The 25,324-nt window shown below is 33.6% G+C and overlaps 1 protein-coding gene across 1 annotated transcript; it reads left to right on the top strand.

The window, feature by feature from the left end:
- The first annotated feature begins 24,411 nt into the window (after positions 1 to 24,411).
- On the top strand, positions 24,412 to 25,068 carry LOC149171007 (uncharacterized). The gene has a single exon (XM_089427407.1). It carries the CDS (start codon positions 24,412 to 24,414, stop codon positions 25,066 to 25,068), a length of 657 nt encoding a protein of 218 aa, XP_089283533.1.
- Positions 25,069 to 25,324: the final 256 nt, after the last annotated feature.

Below are 25,324 nucleotides of genomic sequence, written 5' to 3'. Positions count from 1 at the left end.
TTGGAGAGTATCTCTTAGCAAAATAAATGAATTTAATCATGAACCATTCATGTAAATAACCAAACAACATGGATATTCATGACTAATTTTATACACCCTCTTTATTTCTTTAATTCACATAAAACCAAAAGAGATTGATTAAGAGCTAGGTTTTGGCCCTAATTTTTTTATCTCAAGAGAAAAACCATATTACCGGTCCATATTATAGAAATACCATGTGCCACAATATTAGTTTCAAAGCAATGGAATTTTTTCCAACACATCACAAAGTTAAAGTCAGATTTATGCTTCATGGATCATCCTCATTGAGTATGATAAACCGACACGTTTACTTTGTAAGCACAAATTCTATGAAGAAATTGTCCACAAACAGTGTTATTAACAAAAATAAGTGGTGTGAGAGTTATGGTAGGTAACTACACATGGCATCGGCCTTCAATATAAGGTCACTTTAAGTCTGTTGTTAGATTCCTTGGGTAGCATCTTCTAACTGTTAGTCAGCTTTAAGAGTCTTAGTATATTTTTTTGGATGGTAGCTTGTGAGTTGGTTATATTATTATTGTTCCTAGGTAAAATCAGTTTGTAATATTCCAATTTAATAAATGAATTGATTCTCTACCATGCTTAGCTGAATAAAGAGTTGTACAGTAATATTTTTCTTGTATTTGGGGCATTAAAATGTAAAAAGGAATGTGGCATGAGAATGGCTTATTATTATGTCATATCAATGTTTTTTCACTCTATTATGCTAAATTATGTTTGTTTGAGTATGAAATTTATTGATGCACAAAAAAATTGTCTCCTAAAACAATCATTTCATTTGATGTTGCTATTTTTTAAAATTCAACTATTACAATTACTTGCAAATTAAGTTATGATTTTTATAGGAAACTATAGAAATAGTCTACAATATTTATTACGTCCCTCAATAATGACTACACCACTAAAATATGTGGCATGTAATTGGAATTTTTATTGGAAGATAATTGGAAATGTTGATCTTTTAAAACAACCCTAGATTGAATTGAAGTGGAGACAATCTAAAACTTACAGTGCCAATATTTTCTACATCATAATATAGAAAGAAACAAATTAATTAATGGGATTATGTAAAGGTCGTAATCTTTTCAAAGACCAATTTCCTGCCCACAAATATTAAAAGAGCCAAGCTAGTACTTCAGATAAATATATGCCTAGACGAAAATTAAACAAACAAACAAAATAAATGGGCCATGGAAGTAAATATTATATTTAGAGCAATCCAATATAATTGTAGTGTCGAATTTTGCTAGTATCATGAAACATCGAGAGATGTGGTAATGTCTAAATACATTGTTTCTAGGATCCTTGTAGTCTGAAGGATCAATTAACATGGAGTCTTTCATCATTTATCTATCTTTGATTATGTGAGCTTAAAGACCATCAATGAAAAGTGAGATATGTTGATAAATTTTAATCCAATGCAAGAGTCAAAAGATACATTTAATTGAATAGGTGGAAACAATGAAGAAGATTATGGATGTCGTATGCCTACCTATCTGAAGGTCTAGGAATGATGATAATATTGAAATAGTTGCTTCAAATCAATTAGTAGTTATAGTTGTTGAATACAAATAACATACAAGGCAACAAGAGCGAAGTTAAGATGGTCATTGTGAATTGATCATTAAGTGTTATCCCCAATGTACATCATTTGTTGGTCAAATCCCTTCACTCGAACTTGGCTTGCGGTGTTTCGCCCCACCCTAATAGCATGAATTATGTCGTATATATTAAATAAAAAACCACTCATTCAATGTAGGGTTTAAAAATTTAGTAAGAGGCCATGTTCCTCTACTTTGAGATCTCCTTGCCACACACTCCATGCTCGTTATAATTTTAAATGATATTAGAAGCTTTCGACAAAAAAATAAAAAAATGAATACAAAAATTTAAGAAAAAAGAATGAAATCGAAGAAAATTTATCAGCATATCTCATTCTTTACATGTCCGAGCCAACTTTTCTCAGCATCAAAATAATAGAAGAAATTTAAACTTATGAGGATTGAAACAATAGAAGAAATTCTTATATGTTTTAATATTTTAATTTTACATTAGCTAATTTTTTGTTATGTTCTAATTTTTTATAAGTCGACATGTAAATAGAGTAAATATTTAAAAAATGTTGACATACTTAAATTACATCTAACGTCTAATGCCTACACATCTCTCGTATACTACATTGTAAAGCACATTTTTACGTAATTAAAAAAATCTCGCAATGGTCATGAATTTCAACCTGAAACCACCTATCTATTTTTTATGGTTTCAACAATTTCAACACCAGTTTAAAAAAATTGATGGAAGTTATCCAAAAATTTACTTGTGGGCAACACTGAAGTTAACAGTAAGCTACAAGAGTAGATGCATGCATGTTCTTTTGGTTATAGTTTACTCTGACCTGTCTCAATTATGGCCAAAATCATCAACCAACTATGGTTAAGTTTCAAAATAGTTTACCATTGGATAATGTTAGAGTTAGTTCAATTTGAAGAGCATAAACCTTTGGTCATAGTATAAATGTTATATATTTAGGAGGGTTTTCTGACATATTTTCTAGTTTAAATTGTCTAGAATCCAACAGGGATTTCTTGGAATCACAAGCTTGAGTTGTAAACTCTCCATAATGTGAGTGCCCTAAGGGTTTTTCATGGTGTTGAATCCATACATGCAGTAAAAAAATCATTTTAAACAACAAAAAATAAAATTTGGGCCAAATTGTTTTTGTTGGATTCTGGACAAAAAAACAAAATGTAGCATGTTTAGACAATTCCTAAACCTTTATGGTTTAGTGCAGACTCTCCCTACGCTTGGAATTTGATGTTTATAGAACTTGTTTTTGACTTTTCTACACGCATTTGAAGGAAAATGGCATTTATGTATTTAAATTAGACATCATAGACTTCAATGAATGATTTAAATTAAATTTTAATGTTCAACTGGTCTAAATTTTAATAAGTTGTTTAGACAGATGTCAAATTAGACAATTTGCCTAGTTCTTTTTTTTTAAGAAAGAAAAATAAATAGGTGTTATATTTAGAAAATTGGTTTACATGAGTCTTATTTTCTAAAAATACATAGTAATATCCGTGGAAGTTTCCTATCATAAATCATCATCATCATCATATTTTGAGTATTTTCTGGCATGGAAGCCATATTCAAAAAAAATCTAAATAAAACCTAAAATATAATCACTAAAACAAAACATTAACATAGAAAATTTCCCATCATGTCAACTTGAACTATCAACATAATATTAAGAAGTGCTCATGAATAAGAGATCTTTCCAAAGCAGTGTAAACTGCCATGAAAGAAAGAAGAGTAATTGATCTTACCTATAATATATGATAATCCTTTCTTTGATAGAATGTCTACTATAGTGTTACCCCTATATATATGGGGAAAAAACCCCTTTGAAAAGGCCAATCATGTTTTTGATCCTCTGCATCCAGTTGAATAGAATAGGAGACATGAAAGAGGACTTATTATTGGTCTAATAAATTGTGACTTTGGATTCCCTGAACACATACAAATTCTCAGTAGAAAGCCATCAAAAACAGAATAATAAGCCCCATAATGTAGTGATATTTTCCTTGGAATTTTTCCTTGTACAAGGGTGAAAGCATGGAGTTGGGTTACACTTTTTGGAAAAATAGGGCGCGTTTGGGTGGAAAAATGATAGCTTGATCGTCACATTTAAGCACTCAATCGAGCTGTTTGATGGATTAAATAATGTAACCCGAGGTTATCTAGGAGCTCGATCGAGTCAGTGGCTCGATCAAGAAATAGGCTCGATAAGCCATGCTTTTGAAATTTTCCACCAATACAACCTAGGCATGGAATTGGAAAAAGTGGGTCGATCAAGCCTTAAAGCTAGATCTAGCCTTAAAAGTAGATCTATCCTTAAATCTAGATCTAGCTATAGGATAGATCTAGCCTTAAAGCTAGATCCAACCTTAAAGTTAGATTGAGCTAAAGGCTAGATCAAGCTCTAAAGCTAGATTGAGCCTTTATTTAACCACATAAAGGACTCTATTGAGGGTTTCTTAAAACCTCGATCAAGCTATTTGAATTTTTAAATAAAGCACTCGGTCGAGTATTTTAAGCACTTGATTGAGCCTCTTAAGTCCTAATATCCACAATTTCAGCACCACTTTTGCAAAATCTCTTGCAACACCATTTCGTACCCTAGCAGACTTCGGGCTAAATTTGTCCATAGGTGGCAGAGTTGATCACATTGAATTCATGAAGGAATCCTCTATCCAATGGCATATGAGTTTGTCATTCTCGAATTCATATGATATTTTTCATCCAATTTCTTTTAAACATGATGCTTCAAGTTTTTTGAATTGTTTTAAAGAGGTTGAATAAAAATCAATATCATAAAACATGCACAACGAAAAAAATTCAAAAAATACCACTATCTTCATTTATGAATCCTCTTCAAAAGGGTAATTTTGGTTTTTCAATTTATTTAAATAGTTGAAAAAAGCCTTACGTGTACATATGTGTCTGTAAAATTCAATTGAAATATCACTTCGCCAACTTCGAAAAATGATAAAAAATATATTTTTGCATAAAAAAATAAAATTTTAATATGGAAAACTTAGCTCTCTCCGTGTAGATCATGTGCATATATATAGATATATATATAGATAGATATATATATATATATATATATATATATATATATATATATATATATATATATATATATATATATATATATATATATATATATATATATATATATATACATATATATATATATATATATATACATATATATATAGATATATATATATATATATATATATATATATATACATATGTATATATATATATATATATATACATATGTATATATATATATATATATATACATATGTATATATATATATATATATATATATACATATGTATATATATATATATATATATATATACATATGTATATATATATATATATATATATATATATATATATATATATATATATATATATATATATATATATATTAAATTACACATTTTACACTAAGTTTTGCTAGGTTAACACACACATACACACATACCTCTTAAGATGTGTGAAAATTTGCAAGGACAAGCATATCACTTAATGGAAAATTGACATTTTATATGAGACTAAATATTTTTGTAAAAAATATCATTATGACAACAACATAATTCTCCAAAATTTCTCTTTTTACTCCGAATCAAAATTCACAGTACTTATATGAATTTTGAGGGCTTCAATTTGATAAAAGAGGAAAAAATTGAAATTTCATTGCCACATTTAGCCCAAAAGTGTAACCAATATTCATGCTTTCACCCACCACTGTTCCAACAAAAAAGATAATATTTCCTTGGGGATAAGGCAATATATGATCCACAACCACATACATTTTGTTATGTGTCCCCTTTAAAAAACCCAACAAGATACTTTCCCCAACAATGTATTGAATGAAAGATTCTAGTTATCTCCTTTTTAGCTACAAATCCATATTCTTTGAAGAATGAGAAGATATTGATGCACTTTTTGTCAATATCAAAAAGAATATTTTCAAATATGAAAGCATTCCTGCATCTCTAAATTCCCCAAAAAATAAAGAAGGGGAGTGTTTTGACTACCATGAACTTTGACTTTCGTTCCATAATGCATTCTTCAATTGATGAATATATCCAGCTAGAATTAATGATTAGTCATTGTAAAACACCAATTGAAATGGCCACAACAAATGGGCATTTGAGAAATAAATGTAAACATCATCATTATTACCCCAACACTTATTGCATTTCTAGGTCCGTGGAAATCCCTCTTTCCCAGGTACTCCCAAGTAAGAATCTTGTTTTTCCACACCAACCATCTGAAACATTTAAGTTTCAAAGGCATATGCCAAGACAAAACTTTACTAAACCACCTTTTCTCCAAGGAGACCAAATGAGAAATATATATATGATTTTACATTTCCTCGACAAAAATAATTCCTTGTATGTATTCCCATCTCATCTGAGAGCATCTACCCCTTCCCTAAACGAGATGCCCGCCATGTTTAAATTATCAACATATTCATCCCATACCTTCGATAAAACACGAACTAATCCCAACTCACAGGAGCTAATTCAAATTGAATATAGATAGTTTGGATCAATTTTAGACACTATTTGGTTTAGGAAAAAAATACCCTTATCGTTGATGTGTCCAATTATCTCCATGGGTAGAGTGTGATTTCCTTGAAATCCTCTGATTGGATGCATCCCTATGTCCACCTCAGTTCTTGAACTAGTCTCCCACTGAAGATTTTCGAGTAACCACTTCTTTAATTTCATAAATACATTCCATATGTATGACATGTGTTTGGTTGAGACAACCCTAAATTTGGTAAAGACCTGAAGTGACTAGTTTTTAAGGTATTTTTCGTTAGTGATCTACTACCATAAACTAGATTTGAAAATTATATTCTATGAACTTTTAATAATTTATGCTCATCGAAATTTCTCAATGTTTCTTAATCCCCATATACCCTATTTTTTCCTCTGGGAAATAACCTCCAAGTAGACGATATGGATCCTCTCTTCACCCCTTCCTCCAAACCAATAAAATTTGAAATAAAGGAATTTTTTTTATTATGACATGCTTGGGCATCAAATATAAGTGCATCTAGTATAGAGAGATATTTTGTAGGATCAATTAAGCTATAGTTAATTTTCCACCGAGCGGCAAACAATTTTTTGCCCTTGTATTAAGTCAGACTTCATACTTTTTAATCATCTGTAACAAATCCTTGTTTATATATTGATTTGGTTTAAGATTAAAACCAAGGTATTTGAACCTACTATCCAATTGAGATACATAAATAGAAAACATATCGACACTGTGAATTATGGACTTGGTCATCCGAAGCCCAAATGAGCATGGATTCTTTTATACATGTACAACCTAGAAGATTTTGTGCATTTAGTTATGATATGAAATAGATGTGTCCATCGAGTTGTGGAAACCTAACCAAAAAGGAGAACATCATCTACAAACATGAGATGAGAAACAAAGGTATTTTTTGTAACATAAATACCATAAAAAAGACCCCTATGCCTAGTCTTAGTAATCCACATGCTCAATCCAACGATAACCAACAAGAATAATAATCGTGATATTGAGCATCCCTGTCTCAACCCCCTAGAAGACTTGAAGAAATGTGAAGGAACACCATTTATCAGAACCACATAATTTACCGAGGAGATATGCACCATAATCCATTCAACAACCCCCACCGAAAGCCTAATTTTGTGCAAAATCATCCTAAGAAAAGCCTAATCCACACAGTTGTATGCTTTGTACAAGTCTAGTTTAAAATAATAGCCTCCTTCTTTAGAACCTTGACAGAATGAATACTTTCCTATGCAATGGCCACAAAATCCTGAATTTGTAGATGTAATAGAAAAATGAACTATTCAGGGGATATAAAGAGGGAGATTTTATTTTTTAGGTGAGTCACTATAATAATAGAAATCATTTTGTAAGTAATGTTGAACAAATAAATAGGCCAAAAGTCTAAGAAAGAGATTTTCTTTGAAGTCTTTGGAATTAGAACAATAAAGGTCAAATTTAAAGCACCCAACCTTTTATGCTCAATTCTTACCTCTTAAGAAATTTGTAGCAAATAAGAGCCCATGATATCTAAGAGGTGAATAAATATTTTCCATTGTCCATCTATCCTGCCTCTATCACTTATCTTTAGAAAAATAATGAAGAACATTATTTATTTCTTATATAGAGATCAAACCACCAACATACTCATCATCCTCCACAAAGAACATTTGAGGATATGACTAAATAAATTCAAGTTGTTTATCAATGTCAACCTCCTCCCTTGCATGATATAGACCCCTGAAATATCAAATAAATTCCTTGTGTAGATCCTTTCATTTGAAAAAAAAAATCCCCTCTCCATCCAACAGTTCCTAGGTGTTCATATTCCTCCTCTGAGAAGAATATTTATGAAAAAAAATTGTATTTTTGTCATCACTAGCGATTCAAATGTTGCATGTCTTTAGTCTCCATGCTTCTTCTTGTAGTTTCAAAATGTGTCTCTTATAGGCCTCCAAATCCATGATCTCTTGTTGGTGTGCCTTAGTTAAGAATCCATGAGCTATAGGGTGATATAGCCTAGTCATATTCCAATCAATCTCCACAGGTTCTTTCCTATGATTCCACTTTTTCTCTCTTTCCCAGAAATGAACAACCCCTATTAATTCTCTTAATTTAGGAAAAATAACATCCATCTATGAATACCTAGCATAAATTTTTAAGTTAGTCCATATATATTTAACCAATTGCACAAAATTTGTCTCACATAACCATGAGTGATTAAATTTTGAATGAGATTCCCCTCCATACACATTCTTTGTTCTACTATAATATGATTAGAGAGTGAATAGAAAATAAGGCAGGGGATATTGATGACTGAATATAACCCAAGATTCTCCAGCAAGTTTTCATGGACTAAAAAATGATCCAATCTCTTGCAATACCCTTAGGACCAAACTTTCTCTATGACGAGATGAGTGGGTTCAGAAGAATGTCCACTAGATATATTTTGTCAATAAGATCCTAGAAAAAGGATTCCATAGGGTCCATTATAGAATGAGACCCCCATTCTTCAACTCCGGGAATAGTGAAGTTCAAATCCCCATCCACAATAGGAGATCTTATCTTAAATAACCTATGGGCATCCAACTTGTTCCAAAATTCCTTTCTAGATTCATATGGCACATAAGCATTGATGATGTGAAATATTTCCATGGATCCTCTAATAAAACTCGTTAACAGAATCCCTTCAAAGAGTTTAAAATCCATAAATTCAACCAGTCGAGGATCCCACCAAGTAACCAGGCCCCCTAAGAGCCCTGAAGAAAATGTCGAGACAATAGTCAATCGAGGGCACATTTTTAAGAAATATATCTGAGCTATTTTGCCCACCATAATTTCTTCTTGCATCAAAATAATCTCAACATAGATAGTTTTGATTAATAGTTTAAGAGGATTTATCTTTGGACATTCCCCAGTCCTCAAATATTAAGGGGAAATACTTTCATGAACGAAGATTATAGACAGACACATTTTCTCCGAGGGCTCATGTGTTAGAGTCATTAAGTATAGATACATCATCAAGGTCCAACGTATCTAAGAAAATGTGGTATATATCTGAAGGATTCTTCTTCCCTGGAGGACTCAACTTAATATGTCCCCTCAGCTTCTTGTGAATTGTGATATTCATGAAAGAAATAGGGCTAATAGGAGGGAATGACAAAGATCCAATGTTGGAGTGGATCGTGAGTGACACCTATCCACGTCCTGGTTTTGACACATAAATTCATGGTCACTACCCACTGAATTAGTGGGGGAGAGGGCACCAAAAAATGACCCAAATCAAATCTTCAGGGATTTACCAGCCAGAGGGGAATTGTGTATCAGGAGGGTAACATCAAGTCCACCTCCTCCCAATAGATTCTTGGGAGCCTCAAAGGTTGGCTCAAATGTACAAGGCTCTAAAAGAGGATGATATTTGTAAAGAGTAGATATACACGTATAATCAGTTTAAACCATTGGGTTTTTAAAGGGGGGGGGCTACAGTGAAATATTTGTGCACATCTACATTTATATTTTCTAGAACAACATCATCAGAAATAGGAAGAGGCATGCAAGGGAAAGATTAATGTGTACTACTTAGAGATGTGAGAGGAGACACTGCACATAAGCAATCCTTTTCCGACTTATCCAAACAGGGAAAAACCCCACGCATTGGGTGTAATGTGTTCATAAGTCCATGTCTAGAAGAATATCACCTCAGGCATCAAGAACATTTCGCTAGAAGTTGTCTCATCTATTGGTATCCCAGGAAACAAAGCAAGATTCCCTAATAGTTGAGACATTATAAAAACTTAGAAACACCCCATCACACATCCACCTCCACTGGTAACCTACTCGAGAAATCCAATTCCAACAGGTCCCAAAAAATGTGGTTGTCCATACCATAAAGAGAACTTTCATCCAAATAAATAAATTGTCTAATTAGGTTACTAATCACAACCATGTCTTAGCACATCCATGTTTCTAGCAAGAGGGATGATAGTTTGACCCAAATGAAGCGTCAACAAGGAATCTCAATAAGTGGGTTAAAGTTGATGTGCTAATGGTGTAGATTCAGAAAACTTTGACTGCAAACCCATGGAGTGTTCATGATATTTTTTACGTCCTCCTCATGAAGAAAATGAAAGAAAAACCAATTATTCATAAACACACTAACCATAGACTTATACTATAATATCGGAAACCAAGTGGTTTCCACCCATTTCTCCATCCTATCCCCATCCATCTACGAAAATTCCCTGCATCATATAAGAGCCCTCTTTTGGAGTCCTGAATTTTTGTCCCAGTATATATCTCTTCTGAAAATCAGTTCTTTAGCCTTGATGGAATCTTTTATAGCATTTGTTTTAATTCCTCGATGCGTAGAAGCCTTTCTCACATACAACACCTATTTCTTGTAACCATTTCTTGATAGATTGATTAGAAATGAGTGAAAATGACATTTTTACCAACACAAAAAGCTATATTGAAAATAATTGCACCAATTCTTGATAGATTAGCTTGAAATGAATGACTGAAAATTACATTTTTATAGAGACAAAAAGTTATATTGAAAATAATCAGAGTAATATAATTCTGATACCTTACCATTTTTGGTTGCGATAGAGTTGAACTATATTGCTTTCTTTTTTGTCAGATAACTACCTTCAAACGTATTTCCCAATTATTATAAAAAATTATATATAACAATGATGATAAAATTCCACCAGAAAACCAAGATTAATTTGAAATTCCAGGCCTATCTAACTCAACTGTGTTGCACTTTCTATATGCTTTTTCAATGAAAACTATGGATTGATAATAGTTAAATCTGCTATTGCGTTAAATTGTTATCAATATTTCTAGAGCTATCCATCCATTAAGGCATGGGGGCAGTATATGCCACTTGTTGGATTTTGAATCCAACAGGTGGCATATAATGCCCCCCCTCAATGCATTAATGGATGGATAACTCAAGAAATATTGGTTGTCACGTTAAACAAATTAGCAGTCAAAAGAATATGAATCTAGCTTCATTTCAATGCGATAAATTATTTTCCTGAACATTGTGAATTGTTAAAGATAGCTAAGTACTCTCACATTGAGATTTGTATAAAATTAGAGAGTTAGTTAACTGAGTCAAGTTGAGTCAAGTCAAGTCTTATTTTTGGGTAAAGTCGAATTTAGTGTGTGGTTGCATGTCAAAGTTATTTTTAGCAAGTCGCTAGTCGAAAAAGTTTAAATACCCCTCATGCATTCATTGTAATCATCAAGTTTTGTGTGATCAATAGAAGAACCGCAACTCATGTTATTGTGTGCATGTTAAATTTTGTGTCTTTCCTCCTTTTCCTTTCCAACAAATTGGTATCAGAGCGAGGTTACACAAGCCAAGGGAGAGAGGATTAGCAAATATCCATGAGAGGATATTTTTCTCTTGTTTGAAGCTACAATGCACCTTACAAGTGGTTGTAAAGGCATTATAACGCGGGAGGGATCAACACCTAGCCGCGTTACAAGTCACAAACTTCTCGCACATTGTGAGAATGCGCGTTCATTTTCTATTTGGGTGCATTAATGCACTAACGCGGGGATTACATATCGTAGGGAGAATTAATACACAACATCAATACATCACAAGCCACGTCAATAAAGTGGAGATCATTATTTCTTAAAGGATCTGAAGTCAAACTTAAAAAAAAAAAAGGCTTCAATTAACTTTTTCAAGATTTCATATCACATCAAGGATTATGAGTGCTTTCACAAGGATCATTCGAGACCTTTGAAACGATATTAAAGTGTTTTAAGATAAATTTTATATAAAGTTTATTTTGAATTGAATATTTTATGTTATATAAAATTTAAAAAAAAATGAAGAAAATCTTTTAAAGGAGGGATTTTTTCTTAAGAGTACTTTTTTTAAGAAGGCCTCATCGAGCTTCCATCTCCAGTTTACACCATTTACACTGAAGGATTATTACGTGTGGGCCATTAAGATGGAGACCAGATTGAAGGCTTGTGATGTTTGGGAGTATGTCCAGTTCAGATTTCCAGAACCTAAGAATGAAGCAGAAGGACGATCCCTCACTAATGCATAGAGGGAACAATGGAAGAAAGAAAGAAAGAAAAATGTGCAAGTGTTGCATCTTATCCAGTAAGGGGTGAACCGAGTAGTGTTACAAAAATTATGATCACATCTTCTATAAAGACAACATGGAAGAATTTTATGACGAGCTATAAAGGTATGGCCACAATCAATATTCTTAAGTTGTAGAGTACTAGAAGATATTTTGAGAATTTGTAGATGAAGGAAACAAAGGACATCAATTCATTCATGAATTGGATCTTGATTGTTGTAAGTCAGTTAAAAATTGATGGTGACGATATTAAAGATCAAAGAATGGTTGGGAAGGTCCTTGGATCTTTGTCTACCAAAATTGATGTTGTGGTAGCAGCCATAAAAGAAGCAAAGGATTTGGAAATGATAACATTTGATGAGTTGATGGGATCACTTCTATGACATGAGGCAAGGATAAATAGAAATAAGGATTCCACCTTGGAGACCGCTTTTAAAATCTAGGTTTCTATTTCAAGAGACAAAGGTCGAGGCAGAGGTAGATTGAAAGGAAAAGGACGAGGCACAATACATGGTGCTCCAAGTGATGGCAGAGAAAGCATATTGGGAAAAAACACCGTGAATTTTTTCCAAAGGGAGCTACATACAGAGAAAAGTAACCACTAGAGCTAGTTCATACATACTTATGTGGACCTGTGAGGACACAGTCTATTGGTGGAAGTTGTTACTTCCTCACTTTCATTGATGATTTTAGTAGAAAGACAGGTTTACTTCCTAAGAAAAAGTCTGAAACTTTTGCGAAGTTCAAAGAATTCAAAGCCTTATCATAGAACCAAAGTAATCAATAGATCTAGGTATTGAGGTCAGATCCTGGAGGAGAATATGATTCGAAAACATTCCATGCTTACTGCAAACAACATGGAATTAGAAGGAAATTTACAACTAAATACACACCGCAACAGAATGGTGTACCAGAGAGGAAGAACAGGACAATTATGAACATGGCAAAGAGCATGCTGAAAGAAAGAGACTTTTCTAATGAATATTGGGCATAGGCGACTGCATGTGTCGTTTATGTGATAAACAGATCCCCCTCAAAGAGCGTGATGAACAAAGTACCAGAAGAATCATGGTTAGGTATGTCTTGCAGTGTATCTCATCTCATAGTGTTTGGATGTGTAGCGTATGCAAATGTGCCTAAAGAGCTAAGAGGTAAGTTGGATGATAAAAGTGAAAAAATCATATTTACTAGTTATAGTGACCAATCAAAAGCTTACAAGTTGTATAACCCTATCACCAAGAAGACCATAATCAATTGAGATGTTTTGTTCAAAGAACAAGAGTCATGGAATGGGACCGTAGAAAAAATTAATTGATGCAAGAGTGCTACTCATGGAAGAAGAGGATGTAGCAGACAAAGAACAACAAGAATCACAAGAGAGGACACCAAATAGAGTCATGCCAATAAGGACTCCAAAAATTTTTAAACAACATGGATCTTCAAGTATATCAATAGATTAGGAATCTCCCAACAATCAATCAGGTGATGAATCTAGCAATGGTAAGAGAAAAATAAGAAGTTTGAAAGATATTTATGATGATTTGGATGTTAGTTCAAATTTTGCATTGTTGTCTTTCAACCTTCTTCATTTGAAGAAGTTATCAGAGATGAAAATTGAATGTAAGCCATGGATGAACAAATTGAAGCTATTGAAAAGAATGATACTTGGGATTTGATTGATATGCCAAAAGATAAAAATCTCATTGTTGTGAAATGGGTTTATAGGACAAAGTTGAATGAGAAAGGTGAAATTGACAGATTTAAAGCAAGACTTGTAGCAAAAGGGTTCTCACAACAACCAAGAATAGATTTTGGAGAAACATTTTCTACGATAGCCAGATAGATATCGTAAGAGACGTTTTAGGCACAACAACTCAGAACAGGTGGAAAATGTAGAAAATGGATGTGAAATCAACCTTCTTGAATGGAATTCTAGGAGAAGAGATCTATGTGCAGCAGCCTCCAAGATATGAAGTTGAAGGATAAGAAGATAAATTTTACAGGTTGAAGAAAGTGCTCTATGGACTCAAACAGTCGCCTAGAGTGTGGTATAGCAGAATTGGTAGCTACATGATCAAGAATGGATTTTGTAGAAGTAACATTGAGCCTACCTTGTACACAAAGGTAAATGAGCATGGACATATTTAGATTGTTTGCTTGTATGTGGATGAAATTATTTATATTGGTGATCTTGAGTTAGATTATTTAAAAGTAGCCATGAAGAAAGAATTTGAGATGATAGATCTTGGTCTTATGAGATATTTTCTTGGCATAGAAGTTGAGCAATCTAAAAATGGAATTTTTATTTGTCAAAATAAATATGCCAAATATTGCAGAAAAGATTCAAGATGGCAAGTTGTAAACCACCAGTTGCAACAGGTACAAAATTAAGTAAGGATGATGAAGGATGAGATGTCAATCTAACTCTATTCAAAAGATTGGTTGGCAGTCTAATGTATCTCACAACTACCACACCCGATATTATGCAAGGAGTGAGTTTGATTTCTAGATTTATGGATACTCCAAAAGACCCATATTGGAGAGCAGGAAAAAGAATTCTAAGATACATAGCATATAGACTGTGGCATAATGTATGCAAACACAGAGAAGAAGGATTTGATTAGATACAGTGACAATGATTTTGAAGGCAGTTTGGGTGATAGGAAGATCACTTTTGGTTATGTGTTCCATCTTGGTTCAAGTGTGATTTCATGGGCATCTAAGAAGCAACATGTTGTGAAACTTTAGTGAGCAGAAGCAAAATATGTAGCAGTGACATCAACACTATGCCAAGTAGTATGGACAAGAAGAGTATTGGATAGACTCGAGCATAAACAACAAGAATCAACATCAATATATTGTGAAAACACCTCTCATTGCACTATCCAAGAATAGTGTGTTTGATCAAAAGAGCAAGCATATTGATACTAGATATCACTTTATTAGAGAACTTGTGAGCAATGGAGAAGTATACTTGAAGCCTTGTAAATCGAGCAATCAATTGGCTGATATATTCACTAATCCATTAGCAAAAGATGTATTTGAGTTTCATAGAGGAAACTTGGGTGTTGTAAGCCTAGCTGAGACTTAGATGAGCATACATGTTTGAGTTGTCATTAATAATGTCTTATTTTAACAGTTGTAATTAAGGGGGAGTGTTAAAGATAAATTACTCGTGCATGGACAGTGGTCTAAAATTAGAGAGTGAGTTAATTGAGTCAAGTTGAGTCAAGTCAAGTCTTATTTTTGGGTAAACTTGAATTTAGTATAATAATCAAATGTTATGTTATCAATAGAAAAGCCACAACTCATGTTATTGTGTGTGATAAAAATTTTATCTTTCCTCCTATAAATTTCCAACATGAATATGTCCATAATCTTGAACATAAAATTATCAAATCAAAGTTCAATGTCGCACTAAGCAACACCCTGCTACCTTGCTAACTGCACACTCAAATTTCAGCTAGTAAAGACCACCTTGCTACATACCATGAGCGCCACAATCATCCAATGCTAGAAGTTAAGAAGCCAATTTGGAGTGTTTATTATAATTTTGTCTTCTTGTGTAAAAGTCAGTTTACGTTAAGATCATTTATTGTTTATCATGAAAGGTATTGGGATGAGTTATGACCAGGCCTGGAATTTCAAATATCTTTTGCCTGTCAAATGAAAATTTGGAGACGGGTGTTTGTTTTCCATGCCTGTCAATTTACGTTTTCATTAAATTTATGACTGTCAATTTTTTTGGTGTTACATATTAAAAAAATTAGCAAGAATTCTTGCAGTTTGACATTCTCGTAGTGAAGAAATCTTCCATCATGGCCACCAGAACACCAAATTTCTTCCTGTTTGGCAGTTTGTGTCTCATGCTCATCGTTACAGTCTCGAGCCCAGTGTTAAGTTGCAACAGCTACATCCATCAATCTAAACTCACCAACACTATTTTAACAGTGGTAATAAAATTATCCTTTCAGTGGCGTAATTACTTTGTTCAGTTTTATTATTGCAGTTAAATTGGAATACTATTTTAACAGTGGTAATAAAATTATCCTGTCTGTGGCGTAATTACTTTGTTTGGTATTATTATTGCAGTTGGGGCGTGTGCACACTGGTCATTTGCAGCAAAACTCTATGCTGGGAATGTGGGAGCTGCTAGTTCCGATCTCTACCGGAATGGCGTTGGGTGTAGCATATTGGGTGCTTTGGCATATTTGCAGTCTGGATGGTTTGAGATGTACACAAAAACCATAGAGAGAACATTTTCGTATATTAAAAATAAAATTGTTTAAAATTTGAGTTGCTATGATCTTGTTACAGAGTTAGTAGTAATAATATTTTATAATCAATTAATTTTCAATTCAATAAAAATCCCATAATTGTGATGGCTCATATTGAATATTATTTCTTTTTTTAAATCTGCTATTTACGAAAATACTAGTCTCAAAAAAATCATATACTTCTCTAGATTGAGTCATTTAATAGGATAGTCGATCAGAGTCGAGGAAACTTATTTCTTCCAGTCACATTATCTTCTTATACAGAGTGACAGGTTGAGAGTCAGGCCTGCAGTTGGGCAGAGTTAAAGAAGAGTCTGTGTGGAATAAGAATTAATGAAAGACTATTGTTTTGTTTTCTAACACTATTACTTAATACTATTCTAAGCATACAGAAAAAACCAGCCTAGACCGCATCCAGAGTTCCACGGATTCATTCAAACCCTTTATTTATTTGAATTCCCATAATACCAGGGGGAAATACCACGAAAAAGCCACTACCCTTTCACCAATTCATGAGCAATTAGAATTTTAATCCCCTCATTAGATTCCCTCCCTTCCATTTAAAGTTTTCACCCTCATTATTTAATGTTACCCCTACGTTTTTCCCGGCTTTGTTTTTCAAAATATTTATCCCAATCACATCTAAACTTTACCCCTTCCAAAAATTACAACTATCACTAAAGACAGGTGTGCCACATGCCGGAATGCAACTTAATACTCATGAGTCAAAATATGCAATTCATGACAGATGTATTCGAGGAATTTTACAGGAAAAAACTAGTGTGCAACCATAAAAATTTAAATGAGAGTCATGAATGCGCATGCATGTTGTCAAAGATAAAGCAAAATTGCGGTTTTCAGTTTACGTCAAAGATGAAGGGCATGGTTGAAAGTATCTGTTATGAAGAAATCAAACAGGTGTATGTGGAAAGTACCAGATTATATTAAACGAGCCGGTGACTCAAATCCAGGCTTGCTCGCAAGTTCCAATCCAACACTTTCAATCCGCCAAGGAGGACAAAGTCGCATGTCCAGAACTCAGATTACACTTGATTTGTTGCAAGGCTACAATAGTTCAGTTTTGCACTAAGTTAATGAACATCAGATACAACGAAATTCCAATACAAACCCACGAGCACCAACTTAGTATTTAACATATAATAGTGACGTTCAGTGCGATTCGTGAATCTGGATCTAGAATAGGTAAACCGTAAGATTTCAATTTCCATATCTCATCATTGGAATAGGTAAACTGTAAGATTTTAATTTACACGTCTCATCATATTAAATTTGCATATCTGATGATAGCCAGAGAGTTACTTCCGTTAATGGTAAGTATTAAGGTAGTAAGCAATGGGACACTGGAAAATTTAAATAGCTTTTAAGTTCAAACTGTGTTATGCACCGGTTTCTAAGTCCTGACTCTTACGAAATAGGGTATTATATATTTTTACGTTTTACCTCTGGAATTAGACGTCGTTTTGACGGGTTGGAGAGGTATGCCCTGCGTGAGGTTTGACATGGAACATTTTTCCCCTGCTGTCAAATATGTTCTGAAATCAAAAATACGTCTTGTGGGACGTCAAATTCCAAGCCTGGATGCGACTCAAGTTACAAGTATCTCCTATCCAAAGTATATACCCTCTTTATTGTTGTACAAGATTTGATCATCCAAACATTTCAATTACCTTTCCTATAAACAATAAGTCGTCTTAACCTCAAGGAACATAATAAACACACCAGATAGGATTCTTGTTAACTTCCTGTATTGGAATTTATTTTTTATTTTTATTTTATTTTATTTATAATAAAGAAAAAAACAACAAGCCATTTACATATGACATAAAACTCATTTATCACCATGTCTAACATTATGACTAAAATACTAAAGAAGAAAACATGTGTTTTTATATATGTCTTTATGGGATTTACAAAATTGAGTATGAAAATAACTAGCACCAAGTTAATGGGTGCTTAGCTTGAGTGGTAGGATGGTGGTTTGCCATCCCATCCATTAGGGTTCAAGTCCTCGAAGACATGGCCTGTCATAGTAAGGCTAGAGGGATAAGTGTCTCGTTGGAGTTTAGGATCCCTGCTTCAGACCTTGTGGTCTCCTAATGTCTAAGTCCTAGGTTGAACTATGAGTTCGTGATATATGTGGCTTGCAGGTTGTTGCATACATCTAGGGAGGTGTTAGTGCCTTATCAAAATTTTAGGCTTTTAAGAAAATAACCAGCACCAAAAGTATATGACTAAAAATAAACAAGGGAAACATGTAGGGCAACATCTTCACGTGGAAAACTCATGTAAACAAGAATTTTATGGTCATTTCCACTTTACCATTACTATATGCATAAGAATTGATCTCCTATAGCTCATGGCTATGCCACATATTTGAGAGAGCATTTGAAATACAATTTTGTTCCCTGTATATATGAGTGAAGTTCACCCTACTAAAATGTCCTATCAACATCTTAATCTTGTTCATCCAGTTAAAAATCATTCAAGGATCGAATGAAGACCTTTCATTTACCCAATATATAGCCACTTTTGAATCCCCAAATACATCCAATGTCTCAATGGATAACCATTTTGCACAAAATAAAAAACCCCAAAGGGCAATGATCTCAGCTTGGGTGTTTGTGCCTGTATCGTTGTTCCAATAGAAATGATAAAAGTGACGATGACATATGACAATACGTGCCTAACTATCGCATGTGTTTTGATTAGCAACCTTGTCAAAGAAACCCATGATATTTGTCCCACATCTCTACAAATTCCCTCACTAAACCCAAATATCTAGAACATATCCAAATTGGATAATGAAAAGTAGGATCATTGACAACCTAAATTTGATTTAAAAAATAAATACCCTTGTGAGATGTACCTGATGAGAGATAATGGCAATGTGTGATTATCTTGGAAACCCCTTATAGGGTCGAGGCCAATCTCCCACCGCATGTTCCCAAACAACCAATGTTTGACCTCCATGAAATTATTTCATACATCTAGACAATGTTAGGAGCACGAGCCCCAAACTTAATCCACTCCTGTATTGATTGTTTTCTTATATATTTTTCCTTTATCATCTATTGCCAAATACTTGTACCAAATAAAGTGCACCAAAAACTCTTAACCGCCAAAGGTCATCCAAATTTTTCAATATTCTTTAATCCCCAACCTCCATCATCCTTCTCCATAGAATATCCTCCAATTCAAATCTTGTTTTCACATTTGAACCCAATCAAATAAAGTTTGATATGGAGTTTATCTACTTGATGATAGTTTTGGGCATCAAATAGAGGTGCATTCAATATTCTGAAATATTCTGCAAGGCTGACTGAGCTAAAATCAACCTTCCCCTAAGAGTGAGCCACTTTAATGACCAAATAGCTAGTCTTCTTTCAAAATTTTGAATCAACAAACACCAATTTCTAAAACCATAGTTGATTGGTTTCAAGTGGAAACCAATATATTTGAAGTGTCTGTCCATCTCAACCACCTCTACGACAAATATACCAATAATATTGAAATAGTAACCTGGTCAATAGACACCTCAATAAGCATTGATTTTGTTTTTCTCATAAAAAGACTTGTTGCATCGACAAATTTGGAGATGATTGAATGAATATATCTCCATTCCAATGTGGATATCTTACCAAAAAAGGAACATCATCCGCAAACATAAGGTGAGTTACGAAAATATTTTTTGAAATCTCAAAGCCCAGAAAAGATCCCCTATTATGTGCCTCCATAATCAATCTTCTTAGACCATCAATAACCAACATAAATAATAAGGGGGATAAGAATCATCCCTACTACAACCCCCTTGATGCCTTAAAGAAATCTCAAGAAACACCATTTATCAAGACCACATAGTTGAATGATGTAATATAATCCATAATCCAATCAACCATCCCAACAAAAAGCCCAATTTTGTGTAATACCATCATGAGAGAGACCCAATCCACATAGCTTTATGCTTTAATCAAGTCTAGTTTCAACATCAATGCCTCCTTTTTAACCTTAATGCAATGTGTGCATTCTTGTGTAATAACAACAACATCTTGGATTTGTTGATGCTTTAAAAAACAAATTTTTTCGAAGGTAATGACTTTAGATGGCTTATCCTTCAAACTTGTTGCAATGACCTTCAAAACCATCTTATAAACAATATTTCATAGAGAAATAGGTTTATAATCCTTGAAAAAATAAGCCTTTGAAAATTTTGGAATGAAAGTAATAAAAGAAAAATTTATAGCACTTGTGATTTTACAAGAAACCCTTGATTATTTAGCTAAGAGTAACAGATCTGGCTCCATAATATTCTTAAAATGAAGGAATAATTCCACGGTCCACCAATCTAGATCCAAGCTTTTGTCCCTAGTAAAATACTTTAGCATATATATATCACTTCAGCAAATGTGATCTGCAGCCTAATAACCTCATCATCCTTTGCATTAAACATCTATGGATATGAAGAAATGACCCCAATTAAGTGTCAATGTCCACCCCTTCCCTAAATTAAAATAGATTCCTAAAATATCTTACAACCTCCTTATGAAGATTCTGTAGTTTAAATATTTTCCTATCTGCTTCGTCCTCCAAGTCCCAGATTGTATTGTCTTTCCTTCTTTGAGAGGAAAAATTATGAAAATAAAATGTATTTTTATCCCCCCTGCAATCCAAATAATGCGACTCTTGAGCCTCCATTCATTTTCTTTCTTTTTTTAATATCAATCTCTCTCAAGCTCCCATATTCAAGACCATTTGTTCCTGAGCATCAGACAAATATCTGGGATGAGATGGGTGAGATATCAACTCTAGTTCTCAATCTATCTCTCTTAGTTCATTTTTATTCTTGCACCTTTTATCTATTTCCCATCATTTGACCACCTTCTTTAGATCCTCCAATTTCAAGAAAACAACTCCCATCTAAGAAGTCTCATTATGAAATCCATTTTTTTTCCAAATATCCCTTACGAGGTTCTCGAAGTCATGGTCTTTTAACCATGAATGATTAAATTTAAAATGGAGACCCTTCCAAATACAATCACCAAACCATTGTAAAAATATGGGAGAATGATCAAACATCATCGATGAGTTGACACAAGTATGCATCGAACCAAACTACTCCAATAAGTTCTCATGAAAAATGAATTTGTCTAATCTCTTACAATCCCATCTAGAGCAGTGTATCCATTCCTCCAAGTAGGAATAGGAGGAACTAGAAGAATATCCACTAAGTGGTTTTTCCCAATAAGCTCCTTAAAATAACCACCTAATTGATCTAATTTACATTGTGACCTCCATATCTCTTCTACAGAGACTGTAAAATTTAAGTCCTTTGCCACTATAAGAGATTCAAACTTTAGCAACCCACAATTATCCATCCTATTCCAAAAATCCAATTTAGATTCATAGGGACCATGTGAATTTAGAATGTGAAAGCTAACCTTTGACCCCCATGAAAATCCCATTAGTAATACGCTTGCAAAATATTTGAAAGTAAAAAAAATTACTATACGAGGATCAGGGAAAAATTTAAGGACAAAAAACTATCTTGAAGTTTAAAAACATTGGCGGATCTCACTAGTCCCTAATATGCAAACTATAAAATGTTTATTGATAAATTTCAAAAATTATTCAATTTTATAATCATTTTATATATTGTCTCTATATAATGTTGGTGATTTTTAAGATAAAATAATTTTATATTGTAAAATTTGGGCGAATCATTTTTAGAAAAAATGAAAATTGGTGAATCTTTTTTTTGGAAAAGTCATGGAAAACTAATCAACCTACAAATATTAGCCCCTAAAATTTTCCATAACGAAGATCCCATAAAGTAGCTAGACCCCTTGAGATACTAAGGGCATCAATCGAACATAACTGCCACCTTGGACATAATTTCAAAAAGTATTTGTAAGTCTTATCGGTAATAATCATAGTTTCCTAGATTAAAATAATAGATGGCTTATGCTCCATAATCATGTGACACATGGAATTCCATTTATGGGCATTCCCCAAGCCTTGAGTATTAGGGACATAATCTTCATGTAGGAATATTAACTAGCATATCCTTGAAACTAGGGAAAGAAAATGCTGGAAGAAGAAAGTGAAGAGAAAAATGTGCAAAATATATCAGGTAAAATATGTTTAATAGTTAATTTGTAATAATTTAGTTTTTTCTGTTTTCTATAAAATAGATAATAGAGTAAATTTCATTTTTTTAGTCACATCACCAAATGCTATTATATATGGAATAATAAACAAGGGAAAGTATTTCATGTATAGAATTAAAATTACAACATAGAAGAATCTAGGATATTGTGTCCATGCATGGTAGGGGTGAGGTTGGGTATTGTAATTATGAGAGCAGCAAAGCATGTAAGCTTGCCTCTTTTTTATTTCATAGTGAGACATAAGCAATATCCTTCATCTTTTCATAGTGTTCGAAGGAGAACGATGGTGTTATCCACATTCCTTCTAGAGCAATAGTGTGTGCCATTGTTGTGAAGGTCAAGCCTTGATGTTCAGTGTTACCAATGTCAATGGTAGATCTTGTCAAGGTCACTCCTTGAGATTTGTGTATAGTGAACGCCTTAGCCATCCATTAGGAGAATTTTGAGGTCTAAAACGGGCCTCCTAAGAAAAATGTACAACCAAAATAAACTTTATAAGAACCAATCAGAGTCAAGATGATGATGTCAACCATGGGGGATGATTCACCATTTTTAGAGTAAAAAAGTAAAATCATTAAAAAATAATAAAATAATAAAACTATTTTTTCACTCGTATTTTGAACTTATCTCCCTAAGGTTTTACTCAAATTTTGAGCGGCAGTACTCGTTGGATGAAAAATTTAATTCCTCATCCAATGAGTACCCATGTTGCATCCTTTCAGTTGATCCTGCTACATGAAAAATGAGAAATACATGAGAAGACATGATTGCAATCACATTTTTCATGTATTTCTCATTTTCATGTAGTAGGGTTCATCAAAAGCATGCAACATGGGTACTCTTTGGATGAGGAATCAAATTTTGCATCCAACCAGTATTTCCGCTCGAAATTTGAGTAAACACATATGAAGATAAGTTGAATATACGAGTTGAAAAAATAGTTTTTTCTTTTTGCCCCTAAAATTTGATGATGTAATCTAATATTATTTTATTATTTCCACTATTATTTTATAATTTCCATAGGAGACCCATTTTAGACCTCAAATGTGATGTCAAAAAAGAACAAGTTTTCCGATGGTAAAATGTGATTTCAAAGTTTGACCATCGTTGAGCTTGTTCAACCATGCTTGATTATGATCAACATATAGTTGACTAACGGTGGATATAGTTGAAAAGGGTTGTTAGTGTATAGTTGAATACAAACCATGTATAGTATTACATCCAATTTAAACTAAAGTTGTCTATGATAGACTTTCATTAACTATGGTTTTCTGTGGTTAAACATCTTTCCTATTGTTGAATGTAGTTCACCATGTTAAGCACAGTGGAAAATCACAAACCATGGCTAGACATGGTTTACTATAGTTGGTCGTGTTTAGCATAGTTGATCACGATACGCTGTTGCTGACCAACTTGAACATGTTTGAACAAGATGATGATGACTGGTCATTTTTCCCAAGGTTGACATTAGTTGACTATGGTTGAATATAGTTATATATGGTCAATATGTGGTTAAATGTAGTTATATACGGTCAAGATGTGGTTGAATGATAGTAATGTTTGACAATCATAAAAAATCGAGGAAAGAAGGATAGACATCAACCAGTCTCGTTGTCGTGTTTTACTCACTGCTTTTCTTTGCAGTGATGACTGCCGCTTCACGAGTTTGTCCTAAGAAGCGAGCAAGAGATGACCGTTGGGATGATGCGAAAAGAAACAAAAGTGGAGGGTTATTGCATGATAGTTATCGCATGGCGTTGCCAGAGAAGATCGATAATATGGATGCTACTCCTAAAGAACCTCATGCTGTGATTCAGCTCAAGGACGAGAGGCTCAACGGAGTTGTGAAATTTTCTGAAGGTGAAAGCGGATTGATCGGGCGAGCCGCTGTTGTTAATGAGAAGAGCGGTACTGAGTTGGGTTCAATGAAACACGGTGAATTAACAGACAGTTATTCTGAAGCGATCTCGGTTTCTGACACACTAGGAGACATGCATTCAGAAGGAAATTTGACATATTACGACGATGTTCTGGCAGAGCTCGGTTTCTTAGTGGATAATACCATTGGCGAACTTGGCGTCACCTTGAATTTTTTCGATGGGTATTCAACAACCAATACGTCTTCTGATACCGTGTATGGTTCTGTTGAGACTCCCGCAGTTTTCTATGGATCTCTGTGGGAAGATGACATTTGGCAGTTGAATGAAACTCCAGTATATCAAAATGGTTTTGAACAGCCGCGGCAAGAAGGATTTGGAATCAATGGATCGGAGTTTCAAGACATTTGGAACGATTTTAAATAAATTCATACAACTGTGAGTTCCACTCTGGAGGAAAGCCTGCGATTACATACTGAGAAGAAAATTTGCCTTCGTTTGTAAGAGGAAACATGATCCCGTTGAAGCTTTATTCAGTCTTTCCACCGAAGAATCATAGCTGTGAGGAGTGTCGTGTAACACGGCACTCGAAACTTTAATTTAAGAGTCGAAGGCCTCGTTCATTTTTCAAATACTAATTTTATGTTATTAAAGGTTGAACCTTCATTTTCCTTTACTTCTA

The sequence above is a fragment of the Pinus tabuliformis genome, chromosome 4_2 (genome assembly GCF_031772625.1).
Source record: "Pinus tabuliformis cultivar Carrire ecotype Pingquan chromosome 4_2, CPIR1, whole genome shotgun sequence".
Lineage (NCBI taxonomy): Eukaryota > Viridiplantae > Streptophyta > Pinopsida > Pinales > Pinaceae > Pinus > Pinus tabuliformis.
Note: the sequence above shows the minus strand (reverse complement) of the source record. Positions and strands in the feature narration are given on the sequence as shown.